This window comes from Monodon monoceros, unplaced genomic scaffold, assembly GCF_005190385.1.
Source record: "Monodon monoceros isolate NGI ecotype Baffin Bay Population unplaced genomic scaffold, NGI_Narwhal_1 Super_Scaffold_21, whole genome shotgun sequence".
In the NCBI taxonomy this organism is placed as follows: Eukaryota; Metazoa; Chordata; class Mammalia; order Artiodactyla; family Monodontidae; genus Monodon; species Monodon monoceros.
In genome coordinates, this window is record NW_021703778.1 from 18,741,551 (window position 1) to 18,764,871 (window position 23,321).

Here is a 23,321-nt window from a genome sequence, read left to right on the forward strand (position 1 = left end):
GTGGGCTCAGTAGTTGTGGCTCGTAGGCTCTAGAGCGCAGGCTCAGTAGTTGTGGCGCATGGGCTTAGCTGCCCTGCGGCATGTGGGATCTTCCCGGACCAGGGATCAAACCCATGTCCCCTGTGTTGGCAGGCAGATTCTTAACCACTGTGCCACCAGAGAAGTCCCTAAATGGTATAACATTTTGAACAACTTATCGTAAATAGTTTCTCTTGTGATTATCACACACACTGTTTCTTACGTTTTACGTATAAAAAGTAATGAAGTGCTGTGTTCTTAAGTATAATATTGACCTGGGAGAAAATATATAACTATCAGATTGTACTAGTGTTCTGTATACTTTTTTTATGAGTAGTAGATCCTCCCAGTTATATGAAATATAGACAAGCCATTTTCCTTCCGAGTATAAGTTGAGTGTGAACCATAACTTTTTTTACCCCTTGCTTTCTCTTTGGCCTTCCCTCTACTCTTCGCATAGTTTTTCTTTTTAAAAATCAGTTAGTATTATCCTTAATCTGTAGACTAAACTGTGGTATTCACTGGTAGCCCATGAATGAGAGACAATTCTCTCCATAGAATTGTTCATCTGACTGTCTCTCAGCCTAGCAGATATAAATGAGATGAAAACTGGGCAAGTAAGAGTCCCTTGTAATTAAAGCAACAAGAAAGGAAGACTTCTAAGGGCCAAATGTCAGTTGCTGTCGTGATACATAATTACATAATTATGTTATGTAATAATTATACCATAATTACAGTTAAAGAGAGCTTTTTCTCAGGCCTCTCAGGTGAAAAAGTCCTTTGCCAGTAGTGCCTCTATTTGGAAAAGTGTCAAGAAATGTGTAATTGTAAGCCAGAAAAGAATGAGAGCAACATTTCTTCCTAAAAAGACCTAAGTGAAACCCTAAGGAATGTGAATTATGTAGAACATGCTGGCCACAATCTCAGCCATTTTTGTCTTTTTATTGAAAGAGCATTTTCTTTTTTTTATTATTATTATTTCCAAGAAATTGCGAGTGTAGCTTTCTAAAAAAAGAGAGACAGACAACAATATGATAGACACTAGAAAGCTAAATAAAAGAATAACTGATTTAAAATGGGGGCCATAAAGCTGATGCCAAAATCTCCATGAAGATGGAGACCCATCCTCATAAGGCACATCACTGTGTTAGGGGAAGCCCAGTAACAACTTCACAGGCCTGAGGCTGCAGTTAGAAGCACTAGCAGGTAGTGGGGCTGTTGGAACTGGAAAACCTGAGGGTCATTGTCCACACAGGCCCAGGGCAGCAGCGTGACACGGGAGCCAGAATATGAACTAGTGCACTCAGTGATAGAGTCCTACAAGGGCCCGCAGAAGTGGAGCCACGTCACCAAGGAAAGACTTACTTCACTCTCCTCTGCTTAGGAAGCCAAAGACAGGATAGCACGTGTATTCGCTTATAAAGAGGACCTCATCCTTCACAGATTAGCAAGTTAAAAGTGGACTTGCATGTTAATATGGCCCGAACCTCGTTAAAAATGAAATGTTTTATACTGTCCACTAGGAGGCATGCTGGCATCACCCCAGAACTACCCACTTTTCATGCGATTTATTCCTAAGCTCCAGAGCTGTTGGAATAATAAAGCAGAATCTTAGTGTGAGCTCTCTGAATAAAAGTTTCTATATTTAAGTGCCTATGGGTAGAGATGTTCCAGAGGTGTTATATATTCAGAATTGCTGTGTTTGTGCAATCTTGGTACTTAAAACGCAAAGACGTGAGCTCTGAAAGAACGCATGCAAAGCAAATTAGAGATGCCAAAAGGAAGGAGTAAGGAGAATTTAAACATCAGAATCATTATAGCAGAACTAATGGAATTCCAAGATGTTAGGGGAATTTGAAGGAAACTTAATCGCTTAAAATTCATTGTCCTAAGAGCTATTTAATGGAAAATAGTATTAAGATTAAGAGAGGACTGTTTAGGATTGCTTTGGGACACTGATTGATGTTAAAAATAGAAGTAATCTTGAAAGATGATTGGCTCCTTGTTTCTACACATAGTCATGCAAAATACGTTGTGTAGCTTACCAATGAACACTATGCCTCGTTCCCCAGAAAATCTGATGGGAATGAGACCAGAGGGGTGGCCCATCCGGTGTTACTCAGTCAGACAGTAGCTGAGCTGGGATTTGAACCCAGAACTGGGTATGATAATCCTGCAGATTCATGTATTTTTCTCATTTCTTTCTGAATTTCTTTTCTCTCGAGTGCTGCATGTGGCCTGGAATCAGTTGACTGTCTTCCTGTTACCTCATTTTCAAAGCTACAGAGGGCCACCACAGAATTTTGGTTTGTGGGTCATATCTGCTGAACACCTATTTTTGGTTATGATAGTCTTATCTAATCTACAAATAGACCTTATTCAAATTTTAACAGTTGTTTTAATATTGTTATATCAGTAACAAATGGGAAAATTTTTTTCTGGCCCAGGATCTCATGTGGCGTTTAGTTGTCAAGAATCTTTTTTCTTTCTTTTTTCCTTTTTTTTTTTTTTGTTTTTGTTTTTGTGGTACGTGGGCCTCTCACTGCTGTGGCCTCTCCCGCCACAGAGCACAGGCTCCGGACACGCAGGCCCAGCGGCCATGGCCCACGGGCGCAGCCGCTCCGCGGCACGCGGGATCCTCCCAGACCGGGGCATGAACCCGTGTCCCCTGCATCGGCAGGCGGACTCTCAACCACTGCGCCACCAGGGAAGCCCTTCTTTTTTTTTTTAATTGAATTATAGTTCATTTGTAGTATAGTTGTGTTAGTTTCAGGTGTACAGCAAAGTGATTCAGTAATATCTGTATCAGATTATTTCCACCATAGGTTATTATAAGATATTGCATATAATTCCCTGTGTTATACAGTAAATCCTGTTGCTCATCTGTTTTACTTATAGTAGTTTGTATCTGTTAATCCCATACTCCTAATTTATCCCTGCACCCTATGGTAAACATAAGTTTGTTTTCTATATCTGTGAGTCTGTTTCTGTTTTGTGTATAGATTGATTTGTATTGATTTTTAGGTTTCACATATAAGCGATATCATATATTTGTCTTTCTCTGACTTACTTCACTTAGTATAATATTCTCTAGGTCCATGCAAATGGCAATATTTCATTCTTTTTTGTGGCTGAGTAATATTCCACTGTATATATATATATATACACCACATTTTCTTAAACTGATCGTCTCTTGATGGGCACTTGGGTTGCTTCCATGCCTTGGCTATTGTAATAGTGCTGCTGTGAACATTGGCGTACATGCATCTTTTTGAAATAGAGTTTTCATCTTTTCTGGATATACGCCCAGAGTGGGATTGCTGGATCATATGGTAGCTCTATTTTAGTTTCTTAAGGAACCTCCGTACTGTTTCCATAGTGGCCTCACCAATTTACATTCCCACCAACAGTTCCCTTTTCTCCACACCCTCTCCAGCATTTATTTGTAGATTTTCTGATGATGCCCATTCTAACTGGTGTGAGGTGATACCTCATTGTGGTTTTGATTTGCATTTCTCTAATTAGTGACGTTGAGCATCTTTTCATGTGCCTGTTGGTGATCTCTGTGTCTTCTTTGGAGAAATGTCTATTTAGGTCTTCTGCTCATTTTTTGATTGGGTTGTTTGTTTTTTTGATACTGAGTTGTATGAGCTCTTTGTATATTTTGGATGTTGACCCCTTAATGGTCACATCATTTGCAAATATTTTCTTCCGGTCCATAGGTTGTCTTTTCTTTTTGTTGATGATTTCCCTTACAGTACTGTGCAAAAACTTTTAAGTTTGATTAAGTCTCATTTGTTTACTTTTGCTTTTATTTCTTTTGCCTTGGGAGACTCATATAAGAAAATATTGCTGTGATTTATATCTAAGAATTTTTTGCCTATGTTCTAGGAGTTTTATGGTGTCATGTCTTATATTTAGGTCTTTAAACTATTTTGAGTTTATGTTTGTATATGGTGTGAGGGAGTGTTCTAATTTCATTGATATACATGTAGCTGTCCAGCTTTCTCATCACCATTTGTTGAAGAGACTACCTTTTCTCCATTGTATATTCTTGCTTCCTTTGTTGTAGATCAACTGACCATAGGTGTGTGCGTTTATTTCTGGGTTCTCTATCCTGTTCTGTTGATCTATCTGTTTTTGTGCCAATACCATGTTGTTTTGTTACTGTAGCTTTGTAGTAGTATTGTCTGAAGTCTGGAAGGGTTATGCCTCCAGCTTTGTTCTTTTTCCTCAGGATTGCTTTGGTAGTTCTGGGTCTTTTGTGGTTCCATGTAAATCTTAGGATTAGTTGTTCCAGTTCTGTGAAAAATGTCATGGGTATTTTGATAGGGATTGTATTACATTTGTAGATTGCTTTGGATAGTATGGCCATTTTAACAATATTAATTCTTTCAATTTGAGACTGGGATATGTTTCCATTTCTTTGAATCATCTTCAGTTTCCTTTATCAATGTTTTATAGTTTTCAGTGTATTGATTTTTCACCTCCTTGGTTAAGTTTATTCCTAAGTTGGTTTGGGGTTTTTTTTTTTTCTTTTTGATGTGATTTTAAATGAGTTTTTGTTTTGTTTTGTTCTGTTTTGTTTTTTTTACTTTTTCTGATATTTCATTGTTAGTGTAAAGAAATGCAACAGATTTCTTTTTATTAATCTTGTATCCTGCTACTATGCTGAATTCATTTATTATTTCTAATAGTTTTTATGTAGAGTCTTTAGCATTCTCTATATAGAGTATCATGTCATCTGCAAATAGAGACAGTTTTACCTCTTCTCTTCCAATTTGGATACCTTTTATTATTTTTTTTCTTGCCTGATTGCTGTGGCTAGGACTTCCAATGCTATGTTGAAAAGAAGTGGTGAGAGTGGGCATCCTTGTCAAGTTCCTGAATTTAGTGGGAAGGCTTGCAGCTTTTCACCATTGAGCATTATGTTGGCTGTGGGTTTGATGTAAATGGCTTTCATTATGTTTAGATATGTTCCCTCTGTATCCAGTTGGTGAGAGTTTTTATCATGAATGGATGTTGAATTTTATCAAATGCTTTTTCTGCATTTATTGAGGTGATCATGTGGGTTTTGTCTTTTCTTTTGTTCATGTGATGTATCATATTGATTAATTTGCATATGTTGAACCATCTTTGCAACCCTGGAATGAATCCAACTTGATTATGGTATATAATCTTTTTTATGTATTATTGGATTTGGTTTGTAATATTTGTTGAGGATTTTTGCATCTATATTCATCAAAGATATTGGTCTGGGGCTTCCCTGGTGGCGCAGTGGTTGAGAGTCCGCCTGCCGATGCAGGGGACACGGGTTTGTGCCCAGTCTGGGAAGATCCCATATGCTGCGGAGCGGCTAGGCCCATGAGCCATGGCCGCTGAGCCTGCGCGTCTGGAGCCTGTGCTCCACAACGGGAGGGGCCACAACAGTGAGAGGCCCACATACCCCCCGCCCCCAAAAAAAAAGATATTGGTCTGTAATTTTCTTTTTTTATTGTGTCTTTGTCTGGTTTTGGTGTAAGGGTGATGGTGGCTTCATAGAATGACTTTGGGAGTGTTCCCTTCTCTTTAGTCTTTTGGAATAGTTTGAGAAGGATAGGTGTAAGTTCTTCTTTGTATGTTTGGTCGAATTCCTCAATGAAGCAATCCAGTCCTTGACTTTTGTTTGCAGGGAGTTTTTTTTTTTTTTTTACTACAGATTCTATTTCACTTCTGGTGATTGGACTGTTCAAATTATCTGTTTCGTCTTGACTTAGTTTTGGCAGGCTGTATGCTTCTAGAAACTTGTCCATTTCTTCTGGGTTGTCCAATTTGTTGGCGTAACTGTTCATAGTATTTTCTTATGATTTTTAGTATTTCTGTGATATCGGTTATAACTTCTCTTCTTTCATTTCTTATTTTGTTTATTTGGGTCCTCTCTTTTCTTCTTGGTGATTCCTGGCTAGAGGCTTGTTGATATTGTTTATCTTTTCAAAAAACCAGCTCATGGTTTTATTGATTTTTTTTTTAAAAAAATAAAATTATTTATTTATTTATTTTTGGTTGCATTGGGTGTTCGTTGCTCTGTGGGCTTTCTCTAGTTGTGGTGAGCAGGAGCCACTCTTCGTTGCAGTGCATGGACTTTTCATTATGGTGGCTTCACTTGTTGCGGAGCATGGACTCTAGGCACGCGGGCTTCAATAGTTGTGGCACGCAGGCTCAGTAGTTGTGGCTCGCGGGCTCTAGAGCGCAGTCTCAGTAGTTCTGGAGCACAGGCTTAGTTGCTTCATAGCATGTGGGATCTTCCCAGACTGGGGCTCGAACCCATGTCCCCTGCATTGGTAGGTGGATTCTTTTTTTTTTTTTTTTTTTTTTTTTTGGCGGTACACAAGCCTCTCACTGCCATGGCCTCTCCCGTTGCGGAGCGCAGGCTCAGCGGCCATGGCTCATGGGCCTAGCTGCTCCGCGGCACGTGGGATCTTCCCAGACCAGGGCACGAACCCGTGTCCCCTGCATCGGCAGGCGGACTCTCAACCACTGCGCCACCAGGGAAGCCCAGTAGGTGGATTCTTAACCACTGTGCCACCAGGGAAGTTCCTATTGATATTTTAATCTCTATTTTATTTTTTTCTTCTCTGATCTTGATATTTCTTTTCTTCTGCTGACTTTGGGTTTTGTTTGTTCTTTTTCTAATTATTTTAGGTGGTAGTTTAGTTTGAGATTTTTCTTATTTCTTGAGGAAGGCCTGTATCACTATGAACTTCCCTCTAAGAACTGCTTTTGTTGCATCCTGTAGATTTTTGTAAGGTTGTCTTTTCATTTTTGTTTGTCTTGAGGTATTTTCCGATTTCCTCTTTGATTTTGTCATTGGCCCATTGGTTTTTCAGTAGCATGTTGTTTAGTCTCCATGTGTTCATTTTATTCCCCCTTTTTCTTTCTGTGGTTGATTTCTAGTTTCATAACATTTTGGCCAGAAAAGATGCTTGAAATAATTTCTGTCCTCTTAAGTTTGTTGAGGCTTATCTTGTGTCCTGGTATGTGGTCTGTTTCTAGAAAATGTTCCATGCATGCTTGAGAAGAATGTGTATTCTGGGTTTTTTTAGATGCAGTGTCCTGTAGATATCAATTAAGTTCACCTGGTCTGTTGTGTGATTTAGGACCTCTGTTGCCTCATTGATTTTCTGTCTGGAAGATCTGTCCATTGATGTCATTGGGGTGTTAAAGTCTCCTACTATTATTGTATTCCTGTCAGTTTCTCCCTTTGTGTCTGTCAGTATTTGTTTTATGTATTTAGGTGCTCCTATATAGGGTGGATATATGTTAGCAACTGTAATATCCTCTTGTATTGATCCCTTTATTGTTATATAATGTCCTTCTTTGTCTTTCTTTACGCACTTTGTTTTAAAGCCTGTTTTAATTTGAATATTGCTATGCCTTCTTTCTTGTCCTTCCCATTTGTATGAAATGTCTTTTTTCATCCCCTCATTTTGAATCTGTGTGTCTTTCACTCTGAAGTGAGTCTCTTGTAGGCAGTATATTGTAGGTTTTTGGGTTTTTTTTTTTATCCATTCTGCCATTCTGTGTCTTGATTGGAGCATTTAGTCCATTGACATTTAAAGTAATTATTGACAAGTATGTATCTAGTACCATTTTAAACCTTGTTTTCCAGTTGATTTTGTAGTTCTTGTTTGATAATTTCTTCTTTTTGTTTTTCCTTTTGTGGTTTCATGGTTTTCTTTTGTATTATGCTTGAGTTCCTTTCTTTTTTGGTTTTTGTGAATCTGTTGTATGTTTTTGATTTGTGGTTACCCTGGTGTTCAAGTATGTAGACTCATAACAGTATCTACTTACTTTAGACTGATAGGTTCAAATACATTCGGAAAGATCTATATTTTTTCGCTCCTGTCTCCCACATTTTGTGATTTTGATGTCCTATTTTACATCTTCATGTTCATCGTTCTGCTGTTAATTGTAGTTATAATCACTTCTACAAAATTTTTTGATTGTTTTTTAATCTGTGTGCTGTCGTATTTAAGTGATCTTCAGTCCTTTTATATATTTGCCTTTCCTATTATGTTTTTCTCTTTCCTATAGATTCTTGCTTCTTTTCTATTTAGAGAAACCCTTTCAATATTTCTTTTAGGGTAGGTTTAGTATTGATGAGCTCTTTTAGTTTTTGCTTGTCTGAAAAATTCATTCTCTCTCCTTCTATTCTAAATGATAATCTTGCTGATTAAAGTACCCTAGATTGTGGGTTTTCCCTCTCAGGACTTTGAATATATCATGTCACTCCCTTCTGGCCTGCAGAGATTCTGCAGAGAAATCAGCTGGTAGCCTTATATGGGGGTTCCCTTGTAACTGACTCTGTTTTTCTCTTGCTGCCTTCAGAATTCTCTCTTTAGCTTTAACTTTTGCCATTTTAATTGTGATATGTTTTGTTGTAGGTCTGTTTGGGTTCATCTTGTTTGAGATTATTTGTGTTTCCTGTACGTGGCTATCTATTTCCTTCTTTAGGTTTGGGAAGTTTTCAGCCATAATTTTTTGAAATGCATTTTTGGTCCCTTTTTCTCTCTCTTCTCCTTCAGGAACCCCTAATTATGCATAGGTTGGCACACTTTATATTATCCCATAGATCTCGTATGTTGCTTTCATTTTTTTTCATTTGTCTTTCTGTGTGCTGTTTTGATTGGGTGATATCCATTATTCTGTCTTCCAGATCACATATTTGTTCTGTGTCATTTAGTCTGCTTCTGGATTGTTTTTTATCTTGGTAAGTGATGTGTCTAATTTTGATTGGTCCCTCTTTACAGTTTCTAGTTCCTTGTTACGGTGATCTGCATTTCTTTCAATAGTTTTTCTTAACTCCTTTAGCATTTTTTTACCTCCTTTTTGAACTCAGGGTCTAGTAGACTGGTGAGCTCTGTTTTATTGGTTGTTTTTTCAGGGTATTTCTCTTGTTCTTTTGGGAGTAATTCCTCTGCTTTTTCAATTTCACTTAACTTTCTCTGTTTCTACAAATTTAGGAGAATCAGTTGTCTACTGTGGTCTTCAAGGGGTGCTTTTATGTGGGAGTGTCCCCACATAGACTGTGAGTCCGGTATTTTTGGTGTGAGGCCTGTTTTTGGCGTGGATGCCAGCTGTGTCTTTCCTCAGAGTGTGCTGGCTATTATCCCCTTGATAAGGGGTGTGATTGGTGTTGTGGTGACCAGAGCCGGCACTGGAAGTTGGGTGGGACCTCCTCTTTGCTCTGTGGCTGTCACAGCCCTGTCAGGGGCAAGGTCTGCTCCCCAGGTGTTGGAGTAGGTGCCCTAAGGGTTGGGTTCAGTAAGGCTCTGTTGCCCTTGAGAGTGTGCTCTGTTCCAAAGGAGGTGAGTGCTGAAGCAGGTGAGGCCCATGTGGCCACCATGAAACTATGCGCCACCAGTGCAGGCATCTGCACCTCTGCCCAGAGGCAGCCCAAGGTCATGTCTCTTTCTCTGTTGTGTTTTTCCCAGACCTAGTGCTAGGCTGTGGTGTAGAGTGGGCTGGTGCTAAGGGCTGGGGCGTTGTGGCTGCAGGCGGCTGTGCTGCTGCCTGGGACTTGATCTGCCTCTCCCAGGACCTGTTGGCCCCAGAACCAGCTCCAAGCTGCGGTGTGGGGCGGGCAAACCAGAGCATAGCTGCTGGGGAATGAATTGCTGCATACTCCTCCCCAGGGGCTGTCCGCCCAAGACGAGCATTTCTGTGGCATCACCTGGTGTGTGCACTAAGTCTGCATACCAAGTCCACCACTGACGGACCCAGCCCCGCTATGTGCACGCAGACAGTGGGCTCTGAGGTTCGGCCTGGACCACGCAGCAGGCCCTCCCGGCTCTCTCCATGCAACTAGACCAGGTCCTCTCCAGGGCCGTCCACCCCATCCTTCTGAGATTCAGTGCCTAGCTGCTGTTTATACTAGTAGCCCCGTCTGGCGTGCGTTTTGGACTGGGAAGTGCGGTGAGGTGGCAGGTGTCAGTGCCCGTTTTGGCTGTGACTGCTGGTAAGCCCGCACACGTGCACTCCTCACGAGCAGAGTCCAGCCCCTCCAGCCCCTCTGTCTGTCCCAGTGGACCTCCCAGCAGACGGGGGGCTCCCCAGGGTGAGGGCCTGCCTTTGTGGACCTCTCCTCCTTCACCATCCCTCCCAGGGCCACCAGTTTCATCCTGATGCCTTTTTTTTTTCGGCCTATGCAGTTACATAGAGATCTTTTTTTGTAGCTTTAGTTGTATATGAAATCTTCTGCCAGTTTGCAGTTGGTTTCCTGTGAGAATTGTTCCACATGTCAGTGTATTTTTATGTGTTTGTGGGGGGAGGTGAGCGCCACGTCTTCCTGCTCTGCCATCTTGCTCCTCTCTCTGTCCTGAATCTTCAGTCTCTTCTAACCTGGAACAGTTCCTCAGTCTTTCTTGGCCCTTATATCACCTTGATATCTTGAAGAGTCCAGGCCAGTTATGTTGTTGAGCCCCTCAGGTTGGTTTGGGTGGTGTTTCTCAAGATGGGGTCCAAGGTTGTGAATTTGGGGCAGGCACACAACAGAAGCAGTGCTGTCCCTTCAGGTCATCACATGGGGAGGCCGGGTGCACCATGGCCCTTTGTCCTGTTACCGGTACGTTCACTTTGATCACTTGATTAATGTCATGTCTACCAGGTTCTTCCATTTAAGTTGACTGTTTTTCCCTATTTGGGGGAAGTATTTTGAGATTATGTAAATGGTTCTGTTTCATATCAAACTCTGACTCTGCTTTTAACATCTATTTGTGATTCTTTCCTGAGACAGTTGCCAAATGACGGTTTCATTCCATCATTTCTTCCGCACATCACTTCTACAGTAGACTTGGTATTTTATTCTAAGGAAGAGCTTATCTGTATGGACTCTTGGGTTCTATTTTAGTCTATGGATTGTAACCATTACTGTTATTTTAATGCTCAGTTGTCCCATATTTGGCCAATGGGAAAGGCCCTTTAACCTGACTCCTGTGTCCTATTAATCTGTCCCTGTCATTCTTTCAGTACTTCCTTAATTTCTGGCAGGAGATGTTCCAAGCTTGTCTTGTCCTCCCCAGCGCTGGCATCCATCATTTCTCCAAGGGGTGCTGGTTCCTTTTGGTGGAGAATGGTATTTAGAAATCAAGACCTGGACACTGGGTATCATTGCTCCTAGGCTCTCCCAGTGGACAGAGCTAGGGAATTTGTGTGTGTATAATCTCTGTATGTGGATATGTGTATAGCTATGTCTTTCTCTATCCAACTGTGTTTATTCAAACCCTTGAGGTATCATATTTTTATCATACTATAAGTTTCATGATTTCTACCAACATTCTGTCTTTCCATACTTGTAACTTCCTTCCCCAAAAGTAAGAAACGTGGACCCCATTCTCTGCAACGTATTTATTTGCTCAATCCTAGAATATACCATACGGGGTTAAAAGTTGATGGCTCATATCTCTGTGAAAAAACCTAGTAGTTCAGTATTTATAGTTCCTTTTGTCTTTAGCTTGAGGATAACATTGTCACAGTTCTGTGTTCAAAATTTACCTTTCTCCCTGTCTCGCTGCAGTGGTTTTATTATTTGAAATATAGTTCGGTTCCTTTTTATTCCATTTTAGGGATTCCCTTCCATTCTGACTGATTTTGTGCTTTGGTTTCGAGGTGACTGTTGTTTCTAGCGTGTGAAACATTAACGTGGCTCCGGAAGTCAAGTGTACAAGAGGTGACTGCCCGCTCATCCCTTTCACCCTGGCCGTACCCAATCCTTTCCACCCACTCTGTAAGTCACCAGTCTCCTTAGTGTCTGCTTCCTCCTTCCTGTGTTTCTTTTTACACAGATGAGCACATACATGCATGTTATTTCCCCTTCTTTCTTACAACAAAAATCAGTATTATACTCTACTGCTTTCTGTGTTGCTTTTGCATTTGCTTTCTGCAGTTAACAGTATACAGTGGATGTCAGTCCATGCCGATTTGTAGACTCTTCCTCTTTTTAAACAGCTGCATTGTATCCCACCGTGTGGATATGGCATGGTTTACTCAGCATTCCTATATATGGACATCTCGATTTCTTATATAACTACAAATAACACTGCAGTGACTAAGCTTGTGCAGATGTATTTTTGTGTTGTTAGAGGTGTGCCTTTGGGCTCTGTTTTAAAGTAACGGTGTATGTGGTTTTGTTAGAATCTATCAAACGTCCCTCCACGAGGGCTGTGCGTATGCGTTTCCACCAGCAGTTTAGGGGCGGGTCTTGCCTGTTTCCCTACAGCAACACTAACTGAATGTGGCCTCAGACTTTAATATTTGACCGGTCTGATAGATGAGAAATGGTATTACAGTGGGGTTTTAATTTACATCTCTCCTGAGTGAAGTGGAACTCCTTTTAAGATCCTTAAGGGCTGTTTTTATGTCTTTAATTTTTGTGAATTGTCTACTCATGTCTTTTGCCCACTTTTCTAATGGGTGGTTGGTCTTCTTTCCCTCTCAGTTTTAAAGAGATCTTTATATATTAAGAATATTAGCCCATCATCTGTGATAACTATGTTGAAAATGTTTTCTCACAATATTTTCCATTGGTTTCTGACAACAACCTGTTTTGATATTTTTTTATGTAATGGTGGAGCTCCAGTAATCTCCATTATTTTTATTTATTATTGTTATTTTTTAAATAATTTATTTTGGCTGCGTTGGGTCTTCGTTGCTGTGCGTGGGCTTTTTCTAGTTGCAGCGAGCAGGGGCTACTCTTCGTTGTGGTGCGCGGGCTTCTCATTGCGGTGGCTTCTCTTGTTGTGGAGCACAGGTTCTAGGCGCGTGAGCTTCAGTAGTTGCGGCACGTGGGCTCAGTAGCTGTGGCTCGTGGGCTCTAGAGCGCAGGCTCAGTAGTTACGGTGCACAGGCTTAGTTGCTCTGCGGCATGTGGGATCTTCCTGGACCAGGGATCGAACCCACGTCCCCTGCCTTGGTGGCAGATTCTTAACTACTGTGCCACCAGGGAAGTCCCTCCATTTTTAATAAATAATACCACAGTACGTATATTAACTCTTATGGTGGTGTAAACACACCCTTTAAAGATAGAGATGCTTGATAAATGTCAAGTGCTGTGCCCCTGCCAGTGTAAACAGGACTTTCTGACCTTTTTGAGGCAAGGTGTAGGAGAGTCTCCTGAAAGGTGTGGACCTTCCCCCGCAAAGACACACGTGTGCACCACGTGGCCTGGCTGCGGGCCTGCTTCAGACAGAACAGTTAGCTGAGCTCTGCTTTCTTTTACCGAATTGCCCTTTGTTCTCCACCCTTCTCCAGAAAGATGAGAGGCATCTCTGTGATGCTAAGGACAAGAAGCATTCATTTCCAGCAGCACGCTTCTTTTCTGTTTTGGGGGTTGCATCGCTTCTGCCTTTCCTGGTTGGGTAGGACAGATCCAGACAGTCCGCACCTGGGTCGGGGGAGTAGGCCTCTGCAGGGGTGAGGGGTGCTCTTTGCTCTGCACTGCTGGACATCGAGCAGAAATGTCCCTTCCCAGCCTGGGGGCTAGAAGCTGCCTGCTGAGGAGTAGCGGGCTTCTGTGTCCGCGCCTGTGAGCCGCAGCGGGCAGCGCAGGCAGGCCTCAAGGCTTCATGCGTCCTGGGCCACGTGACTTGGCCTGTCTGAGCCTTGACTTTGAGGCCCATTGGAAGCAGTGTAGCCGAGTGATGAAGAAGAGTCTCTGGAGGAGACCTCCTGGGCTCAGTCCTGACTCCACCGTGTCCTTGTCCTGCAATGTCTGGTCTGCTCTGTGTCTCAGCAGCTGCCTCCTCAGTGAGTTAAGATGGGAGAAATCGGAACAGCGCCCGGCCGCAGAGCGTGCTCGGTGGTTGTTAGCTTTTACTGTCATCAACCGCAGGCGAAGAAGTACTTACGGGATGTTGTGAAATTCAACTAAGATAATGTAAAGCGCTCATCGTATATACTCCATAAATTTTAATTCTTTGAGTTTAGAAATAGAATGGAGTTTTAAAAAATCTTTGACTTCTCAGGAAGGAAGTTTGCATTTCTATGCTGCTTTGTGTTGAGGAAACAGCATTACCCTGTCTACAGAATTGCTTTATGAGTTATTTCTGCCTGGAAGGGGGTGTCATTGTGTTCTGAGCTCAGCGTATCCCAGGCTGCCCAAGCCTTGCCATGCACTCATTCTCTCAGACAAGTTGATGCATTTCTTCTTTCAGAATTTCTACACTGTCTCCTGGGTGGTCTCATAGATCCCTCCCTACAGCCTGTGGGTCAGTGCCTGCCGGTGGTAAGGTCTTTGCTGGTGAAAGCAGTTGAGTTTATTATTCACTCAAGTAAGGGGCCACCTGGCCTTTTATGATGTACGCTTTTTTATCGAGGATGTGTGGCCAAACATTATACAGGCACAGGCTTCATCCAGTCATCAGAAACCTTCTCAGGGCCGAGCAGGTCCTGTGCTCTGGCTGCAGCAGAGGTGCCTGGACACGCTCCAGGCTCCTGTTTCCGCGTCCGGTGGAGCGGAGGAGGATTGTTCACAGTCACAGCAGGCATACGGAGTTATAACTAGCTGCCCGGCACTGTGCTGAGCGTTTACAGGTGGCATCACGTGTATTCCTCACGGCAGCCCTCTGCAGTAGGCACTTAAGAGCCTGCGTTTTACAGATGAGGAAACTGAAGCGCAGGCAGACTCAGTGACACACAGAGGTCACGTGGTGACTGTGGGCCAGAAGAGGCCGTCTGGCTCTCCCGGGGTCAGTACAGACCTTCCCTCTCCAGTAGGGGAGTGTCCCTCTCCTCCCCCGCCCCCCATTCTGGTTTTTACCGTCTCTGTTCTCTGAAGCGTGGCCGGGCCTGCTTTGCATGCTTAGCAGAGCAGCGGGAAACGCACTGAGTGGCCAGTGCCAGCTGGGATTTTTGGAGTTTTACAGAAGACTTAGAAGTCCTATTTCTCCCCCACTGGAAAGGGGGAAAAAAAGCCTTTTATACAGTTACATGACTTCTTATGAGAGAAATATGGAAACAGTAGGAACAGGGTCATGAGACTTGAGGCTATTACAGACACAGGAAGAAATAATAGCATTTCAGAATTAAGTGAAATCACCAAAAATCATTATAAGAAAGGACCACAAATGGGGAAATAAACATGGCAACATCCTGTGTACAATTAGATCAGGTTAGATATCTATCCCTAAAACAAGGGTAAGTCGGTAGAAAAATAAAAATAATGCCAACAGTTGGGCGAGGTTTGCTGAGTGCTGGAAGCCAGCATTTCAAATACTGGAGTCTCTTTCATTTGCATGTCAAAAAGGCTGACCAGCAGAACTGGTCTAGTTGTAACTCAGTTTTTTCTAAGCGGTGGGAAAGATGGCCTATCCTGTGAAAGAAGGGGGAAAAGGAGAGTTTTCTTAAAGTTTAAGAAAACAATCTGAGGCTGAAATCCTTTCATTACAAACGTTTGAAACACAGGTACTTTGTACGTGTTTGGTCTCCTGATAGCAGTCTCTCCTGACTGCACATAATCCAGCCTCACTGCCTCTTTTCCAAGAGGAAGGAGGCATGACTCCCCCTCCGGGGCTGCTGCCGTGCCAGCGGCCTATCTCAGGATCCTCTGTTTCAGGTCTCTGTCCTGGGATGCCCTGACCCAGTGGTACATGAAATTGCCTATCAATACGGAAAAAACGTGGGACTCGCTTTTCAGGTTGGTCCGCTGCTTTGTAAGAGTGCGGCCTGTTGGTCCAGCTGGCAGGGTGGCGGGGACACTGGTGTGGTGCTTGTGACAGCCCTTTCTCCCTTTCCAGCTAATAGATGACGTCCTGGACTTCACCTCGTGTTCTGACCGGATGGGCAAGCCGACCTCAGCCGACCTGAAGCTCGGGTTAGCCACCGGTCCCGTCTTATTTGCTTGTCAGCAGGTAGGTTTTTTTGGGCTGCATTGGGTTTTCGTTGCTGTGTGCGCAGGCTTTCTCTAGTTGCGGCGAGGGAGGGCTACTCTTTGTTGTGGTGCGGGGGCTTCTCATTGTGACTTCTCTTGTTGTGGAGCATGGGCTCTAGGCACGTGGGCTTCAGTAGTTGTGGTACACGGGCTCAGTAGTTGTGGCTTATGGGCTTAGTTGCTCCGCGGCATGTGAGATCTTCCTGGACCAGGGCTCGAACCTGTGTCCCCTACATTGGCAGGCAGATTCCTAACCACTGTGCCACCAGGGAAGTCCTAGCAGGTAGGTTTTGTGAACTCCCTTGGACACATTGCTGAGAAGCCCTGCAGGACCAGGACCTTCCAGGCATGGCTGATGGGAAGGTTAGATGAGGAGATGGAAAGCATTTCTAAGAGACCACAGCTCTAGATTTGATCCTAGTTCCAGGACTGAGGTGTCCAGGCCAGTCATTCCACGTCTAAACTCTGTCCGTTTCCTTATCTGTAACATTGAGAAGATGACAGCCTTCCTCCCAAGATGTGAGGATTAAGTGAGATGATGTTCATGCAGATACTATGTAACTTAAGCACTGTGTGCATGTAAGGAAGCATTGTGACTCTTTCCGTGTGTTCTGGGCACTGACAAGGCGGATGGTGTCTACATCTTGATGATAGGGCTGGACTTTGGCTGTGCCTCAGAGCCCCTTAAACAGGCACAGGAAGGCCTCCAAGCATGAGAAATTCTCCGGTTCTAGAAGTTTAATGGGACTGTTTGCTGCTCTCGGAGAGCCTCAGCCATTGCCTCAAAAATGTCAAGAAGTCAGTGGAATGCACTAGAACCACATAATTCCTCCTTTCTCTAGGTTGAGGGGCTGTCAATTAAGGAAGTAAGTTAAGCTACCTTTATATTCTCCTTAATACGGATGAAAAGCTGAGGAGAAGCTTCAGAGATGCTGTGGTGACTTGCAAGGCAGACGTCTCCAGAACCTGCTTTGGCCCCTGGCCACGCTGCTTCTGGCTGTGCCAGATGCTCTTTGAAAGAAGTAGGGCCTTAGCTGGTGTTTGGACAGCTTTTGAATAGATTTTCATCTTAGTGGTATTTAATTTGTTATTGAGCAAAGCAGTAAAGTGGTCATCGCCGTGCCACGAAATCAGAAATTAGCTCTTTGATCTAAAATTGTGTAACTTTTAGTCTTCCAAAGATCTTGCCTCTATTCTTTCTCACAATTTACAAAGATAAATCATGTCTTCCATAGACCCCGATGGTTCCATTTTGATATTACAGGAACCTTGCTTTCGATGAGTTGCTGTGTAAGAAACGAGAGGTCATCTTTCGGTCACTACCTAGTAGAGCTGTAAACAGGGTGACCCTCTGAGGAGGCTGATGCTTGGGGGCTGGGCCGCTTACCTTGGGCGGCCCAGTAGCGGACAGCGGTCAACCCAGGAACGAGGGCAGGGAATGGAGGTGCTGGTGACCAGGCTCTGGGCAGCCTCTCAGGACATTGAGGCAGAGGTGAGAAGTGCAAGGGCTGCTAGGAGTGGCTCCTTTCTCCCACACACACTGACTCGCCCACCCAGAACTCAAGAAGAGTATTCATATGTGTGCCGCGTTCTGGCAAAAATCTGTCAAATCCCCTTGTGTGCATTAAAGCATGAGTGAGGGACATTTTTTTTTTTTTTTTTTTTTTACCATTAACCCACAAAAAAGCAGAGGATTCATGAGCCACGTAAACGTAAGGCATCCTCAGATTCGGAAGACAAGGCGCTGGCTGCCGTGTGCACAGCTGCAGACATGAGTCTGTTCCCCAGGCCCTGGTGAGGAAATGTGAATAAGGAAAACAAGCTACGCCGGCTGCACTGAGCTGCTGCAGCCCTGGGGTTATCAGGATGCCTGAGGAAGGCACCTTTCCCTGAAGAAGCCTGCATCTACTAAAAAGCCTTGGGGGCTGTGCTGATAGAAATCTTTACAAGTATAAATAATTGTCATGAGCCCCATGATACTAAGTTAACAGCTGAGTCCTGCTTCAATTTTAAGATGACTGAGAATGTTTGCCTCTTCTGATTGTGTTTCACTACGAACATATTTCAAAAGAAATGCATTTGCTTTTTTTTCTCTACACAAAGGAGTATGACTAATTCTGTGTTCAGATACGGAGGGGCAAAGTCGGGGAAATGGACCACTCCTACAGATTGACTTGTCAGTTATGTACAAGAGATTAAAAAATGATGGTTTAAAAAGGCAAGGAAAAGGAACAAACAGAAGCTTCCAGTGTCCCAAACCACAGTTGTGTGTGTATCACTGGGAAATCCCAGCATCACAAGGCACATACTCACCCTCAGCAGACAGCGCTTTTCCTGTCTGTCCAGAAGGCAGTAGGAAAAGGAGTTAAACGTGCAGCCTTAGAAAAGGGACACAAATAAGGCCGAGCAGGACGCGGCTCTGGACAGGACTTGTTTCCTAAGCAGACTGACTGTTCTGTCTCACGGCACATGGGCCAAAAGTTAGGTCAGATACGTCTAAGTTCTTTTCAACTATAACATCAAGTTTAGGCTCTACAGCAGATTATACTGTCAAAAATTAGGTTCTTGGTCAGAAATTTGTCAAGATTTTGGAGCTAAGATTGATTGGGGTAAAACAAGTCCCCAAAATAACATGAGAACGTGCCATATCTCCATTTAATGAAAATGCATTGTTTTTATAATTTGCAAAGGATTCTTTTGTTTGTTAACTCTGATCTCACAACTCCTTTTTGTGGTAGGTATTATGTGCCTTCTACAAGTAAGAAAGTGATGCTCAAAACCTGGCCAGAATGAAACCTCTGGTAAACGGCACAACAGGCAATTAAACACTCCATGTCTTCAAAGACCAGTGTCGTTTCACCACACGCTGCAGTGTTACTGCCTCTGCTCATGGCGATCAGCGCAAGTGCCCCATGGGCCTGAGCCCTGGGAGGCCGCCCAGAGCAGAGGACTGGCTGACCCCGCACTGAAAAGGCACTGACGACACTCAGAGGAGTCTCAGTGTCGGCCTTCAGTATTTGTTAGTGGAGTAGTGGCAAGATGTCTGTCATCTTTCTCCATAGGTAGGTGAGTTTCGTTTGCAGATTAATTAGTCTTTGAGCTTTTCTGCTTATGAACATGGAGTTTCACTGGACCAAGACAAGCAACCTTGGGAAACCACTTTCCCTCTTTCATTTAGCATGCTGGGTTGTCTTGAAATTGGAGTTTGTTGATAGAAACTCCCTCTGTCTGGAATTCACTATTTTTGACCTCTCTCTGAAGGGGTTTCTTGACAACAGGGTATTTAAGAAAAGCTTCTGGATTGCTGGGAGGTCCCAGAGATGACTGTCCTTCCAGGTATATGTGTACACATACTGTCTATAAAAACAAAAACCTTATGTTAAAGTAAACCTTTAAAGAATAGAGATTGGATTTCAAGATCTTCAGCAACCAAATGGAAGTGTTTTCTTTTTTTTTGGTGAGATTCCATTAGTTCCCAGATACCCTTTAAAAGCTCTCTCCTTCCTTCTGCGATCAGTCAGCAGACCTAAATGTCAGCCTGTAGTCATGCTTCCACTGCTGTCACCAGCACCAGCCCCGCACCAGCTGCACGGGCTTCTGCTTGCTGTGACTGTTGGGGCCTTAGAGTCACCCAAGTTCTGCTTGAGTAACAAGCTCACTACAGTTTACTGATCGCCTTTGTCGTGAGTTTATGGACAGATTTCACAGTTGGACTCTGATTCATCCACGGATGATTTTCCTACTCGTAAAATCAGAGCCTAGGCCAACAGGAACTTTATTTCTCAGCACATCTGCCTGTTAACGTTTCTCATTTCTTCTCACACATTCTGGGGACAGGGGAGTGCCTCAGGGAAGAGTTTGATACTTGCACATTAAGATTGCACACACTACATGTGTCAAAGGAAGGATATAGTCACACTCAATGAAGAAAAAAAATTGTTTTTTTTCAAATTTTGCTTTCTCAGTGCTTTTTATAGTAAAAGGAATCAGAGAAACCGCCCAATCGGCACATTTTACCATTGTTGTTGGTGCTGCAGAAAAAGCTCATCTACCCTAAAAATGGTTATTTTACCAGATGCCCAGGACAGTATCACATTAGCTTTGAGGATATGTGGCCTTATAGAAATCCAATTTTGAAATGTGGTATTAAGAAACTAAGACCAATGCCTACTTGATTTGACTTTTGACCAGTAAAATTGATTTGAGCTTTCCTGATTTGTTTCCTATTAAACTTCAATTTTTATTCTTAAAAGGCCAGTACCTAAAACTAATTACTGGTTTTCATTTAAGAACTAACCAGTTGCCGGCTCTGTAAATTTCATAAGGATGTTACTAGCAGCCTCTGCTTTGTCTGGACACGTACTTTGCTCTGAAAGGAACCTTCTTAATTCCTCATTTGCCGTCATCTAGTTGAGACTTTTCTCTCTCTGCCCTGTTTTTCCTTCTAGGATTACTAATACCGAGGCGGTGGCTACAGGACCACAGCTGCTTTCATCCCTCGGGCTCACTGCCAGGGAAGCGCTGGCAGCTGCTGTGAGCACTGCCGCAGCCAGAACCAGACCCCTCTTAACCTCTTATTTCATGGACCCGGAAGTTGGTAGAACTAAGAGATTTCTGATCAGGTAGCTCAGCCCCTTCCTAACCCAGATGAGCAGGCTGAGGGGCTCAGCTGTGGCAGCACCAGGACTAGAGCTCCAGGATAGACAGTGAAGTGGTTTGGTGTCCTGGCTTCCCAAGTCCGATCATGGTGACAGTTCTCCTACCTTGCTGCCAAGTACTGTAGAACATAGATTTTGTCTTCAATGCGTCTTGTACCTGTCTTCTATTTTCCTCTTACTGCCATCAGCTTACCACTGGTCTTTAGAATTTACTACAGTAACCCGACTGCTGCTTCTACCTCTGTCTCTAATCCGATGGTTCTCAACCTTGGCTGCATATTAGAAATGACTGAAGTTTTTCAAACTATAACGCAGGGTCACGTGACTCCAGGGCCGGTGGTGTCGAGCTGCGCTGCCCTCGTCCCCTCCACGGGCCGCCTCGCGGAGCTCTGCCTGTGATGCCCTCTGTTCAAAGACCTCGGTAGCCTTCGGCTGTCACTCAGTTTCAAACTAAAAGTAGATTGCCCGCCTTCTTCTTAGGCCAGTGGTTCTAATTTGTCAGCAGAGACCAGCAGGACCAGAAGCATCTGGGGACATGTTAGAAGTGCACACTCGGGCCCCAGCGCTACTTAATTAGAAACCTCGGGGGAGAGGCCCGGTAGGCCCCTAAAGCTGAGAGCCGTAAGAGAAGTCAGTAGGAGATTTTAGAGGTGAACGCTTGCTCCTCCTCTCTCTCTGACTCGGCCCTGGACCAGGGATACAACAGAACAGTGGAGGGAACATGGATCAACGGCTGCCCCTCTTGTGCACCAGCTCGTCCCTGGACCCGGAAACGGGCGTCCTCTTAGCTCTGCTGCTTTTAATCGCTAGTTTACTGCTCCCCCACCCCCATCACTTAAACATTTACTCACTTTTGCGGATTTTTTTTACCTGTTTTTACCTACTAGTGTTTGAACATTTGATTTCTCCCAAGAGCATTAAATAGATTTTCTTTCTTTCTGGTTAGTTCCCAGAAATGAATGCTATGATAATGAGACGGTTCAGTTCACCAGGAGATGTGGACAGAGCAAGACAATACGTATTACAGGTGAGAGGATTTCAAAAAGAAGAAAGGCAACAGCAGGTACAGTGTGGCAGAAGAGTTCTTTAAACAAATAACGTAACAAATTTTTGACACAGACCAAGTTTGATCAATTCTTGATTTGGCAAAAACTGAGAAGGAAAAAGTTATATTATGCATTTTTCTTCTAGAAGTCTTCCCATTCTGATGTAATTGGCCTTGGGTGGGGCTTGGACGCTAACATTTTGGGAAAGCTCTAAGGGGTTCCCCACGTGCGGTCAGGGGTAAGGCCTGTTGGTTTGCAGCCAGTCTCCCCCGCGTCCACCACAGCAGCTCCGCTGCCCTCCCGTCACCAGACTCCCCTCCTGTCCGAGCCCTAGGAAACTGGGCTTTCCTCGTCCATCCTACATAACTGCAGTAAATGTGCGATTAAAAAAATGGTACCTTTGAAAAAATTTTAAACCAACATAGCAAATTAAACTTTAACCTTCAGGGGCTATAAGCTTATTTCAAATATAGCACCATATATCCTCAGAACTTTTCTGTGGAAGCCAGATCTTTTTGCACATTTTCAGTTTGGATCACTGTATTTTGTGAATGAGCTGTTTGGAGCCAATAGGTCTCATGAATGAGAGAGAGTCAGCAATTTTTAGTAAGCAGTCATAGTCTGAGATCTGTCGTTAGTCAAATACTTGAAAGAATTCCAAGTAATTACCTTTCAGATTTTTTAAATTTCCACAAAGCAAAACCCCTTAACTCTCTATACGGTTAATCATAACGTGCTATATGGCTACCACCTTTTTAGAGGGTAGTTTGGCTGTACTATTAAAAACCCAGTGTGAGGGCAGCGGGAGCTGACAAAGAAGGCAGTACACCTGGGAGTGGTCATGGCTTCAGAAATAATGATGTTACTGACGGCTAAAGTGAGAAGTGGGACTGAAAGGAGGGAAATTAACTGTGCCTCTTACACCACACGCTGAAGTCCCAGCAAGCCTGGGCAGAAGTGCACTTAGGCAACAAGTCCACAGGAATGTTCCAAAGACCTGTGAACTCCAGCTGCCTGTTCAGCCGCAGGGCTCCTAGCCCCTATTCCCTCACTAAATATGAACGGACAAGTTGGGTTTATTTAGTAGGATTGCTAAATAGTTGATTAAAGCTCACTGAATGAAAGAGTGAGACCAAGTTAAACAGACTCAGGAAAAATAATAGGGGGATTCAAAAATACTGCATTCATCAAACAATAACAGGATAATATTTTCTAAAAAACAGTGAGTAAGAACGAGCTCTAAGAAATTTTAAATGAATGTGAAAAGCCGACTCCGAAGAAGTGTTGGAATGTGACATTGAGGAAGTCTTCAAAATGAAAACAGCAGTAGAAGAAAATGCGAAAGGCTCTTAACAGGATCAGTACAATCATGCAACAAATATTTCAGGAAAAGACTCGAAAAACAAGAATCAGAAAAAAGGTGGTCACCTACAAAAGGAAGAGTTCAATACTGGCTCAGGGTGCAGCGAAACCCTGGACTCTAGAGGGCAGTGAGCAAGGCCGTCCAAATGATGAGGAAACGCTTTGAACCTAGAATCTGTATCCAGTAAACCATCCACTAAGTAGGAAGGCCAATGTCACTGTTATACAAAGAACGAAAAAGTTGACTTCCAGTACACAGATTCTGGGTAAGTTATTTGCTGATGTGCAACAGAACCGTGGAAACACCAAAAAAAGAAAGACATGGGTACTAAA

The 23,321-nt window shown here is 43.4% G+C and overlaps 1 protein-coding gene across 5 annotated transcripts in view; it reads left to right on the top strand.

Moving 5' to 3' along the window:
* PDSS1 (decaprenyl diphosphate synthase subunit 1) overlaps positions 1-23,321 on the top strand; it is a 58,453-nt gene that overhangs the window by 21,851 nt on the left and 13,281 nt on the right. For all 5 annotated transcript variants that reach the window (XR_003795755.1, XR_003795756.1, XM_029236515.1 and 2 more), the window contains 3 exons: positions 15,608-15,688; positions 15,789-15,902; positions 21,527-21,607. Coding sequence is in view for 3 of the 5 variants with exons in the window: in XM_029236515.1 (XP_029092348.1) it covers positions 15,608-15,688; positions 15,789-15,902; positions 21,527-21,607 (276 nt within the window). In the remaining 2 variants the exon portion in view is untranslated. The remainder of the gene's footprint in view (positions 1-15,607; positions 15,689-15,788; positions 15,903-21,526; positions 21,608-23,321) is intronic.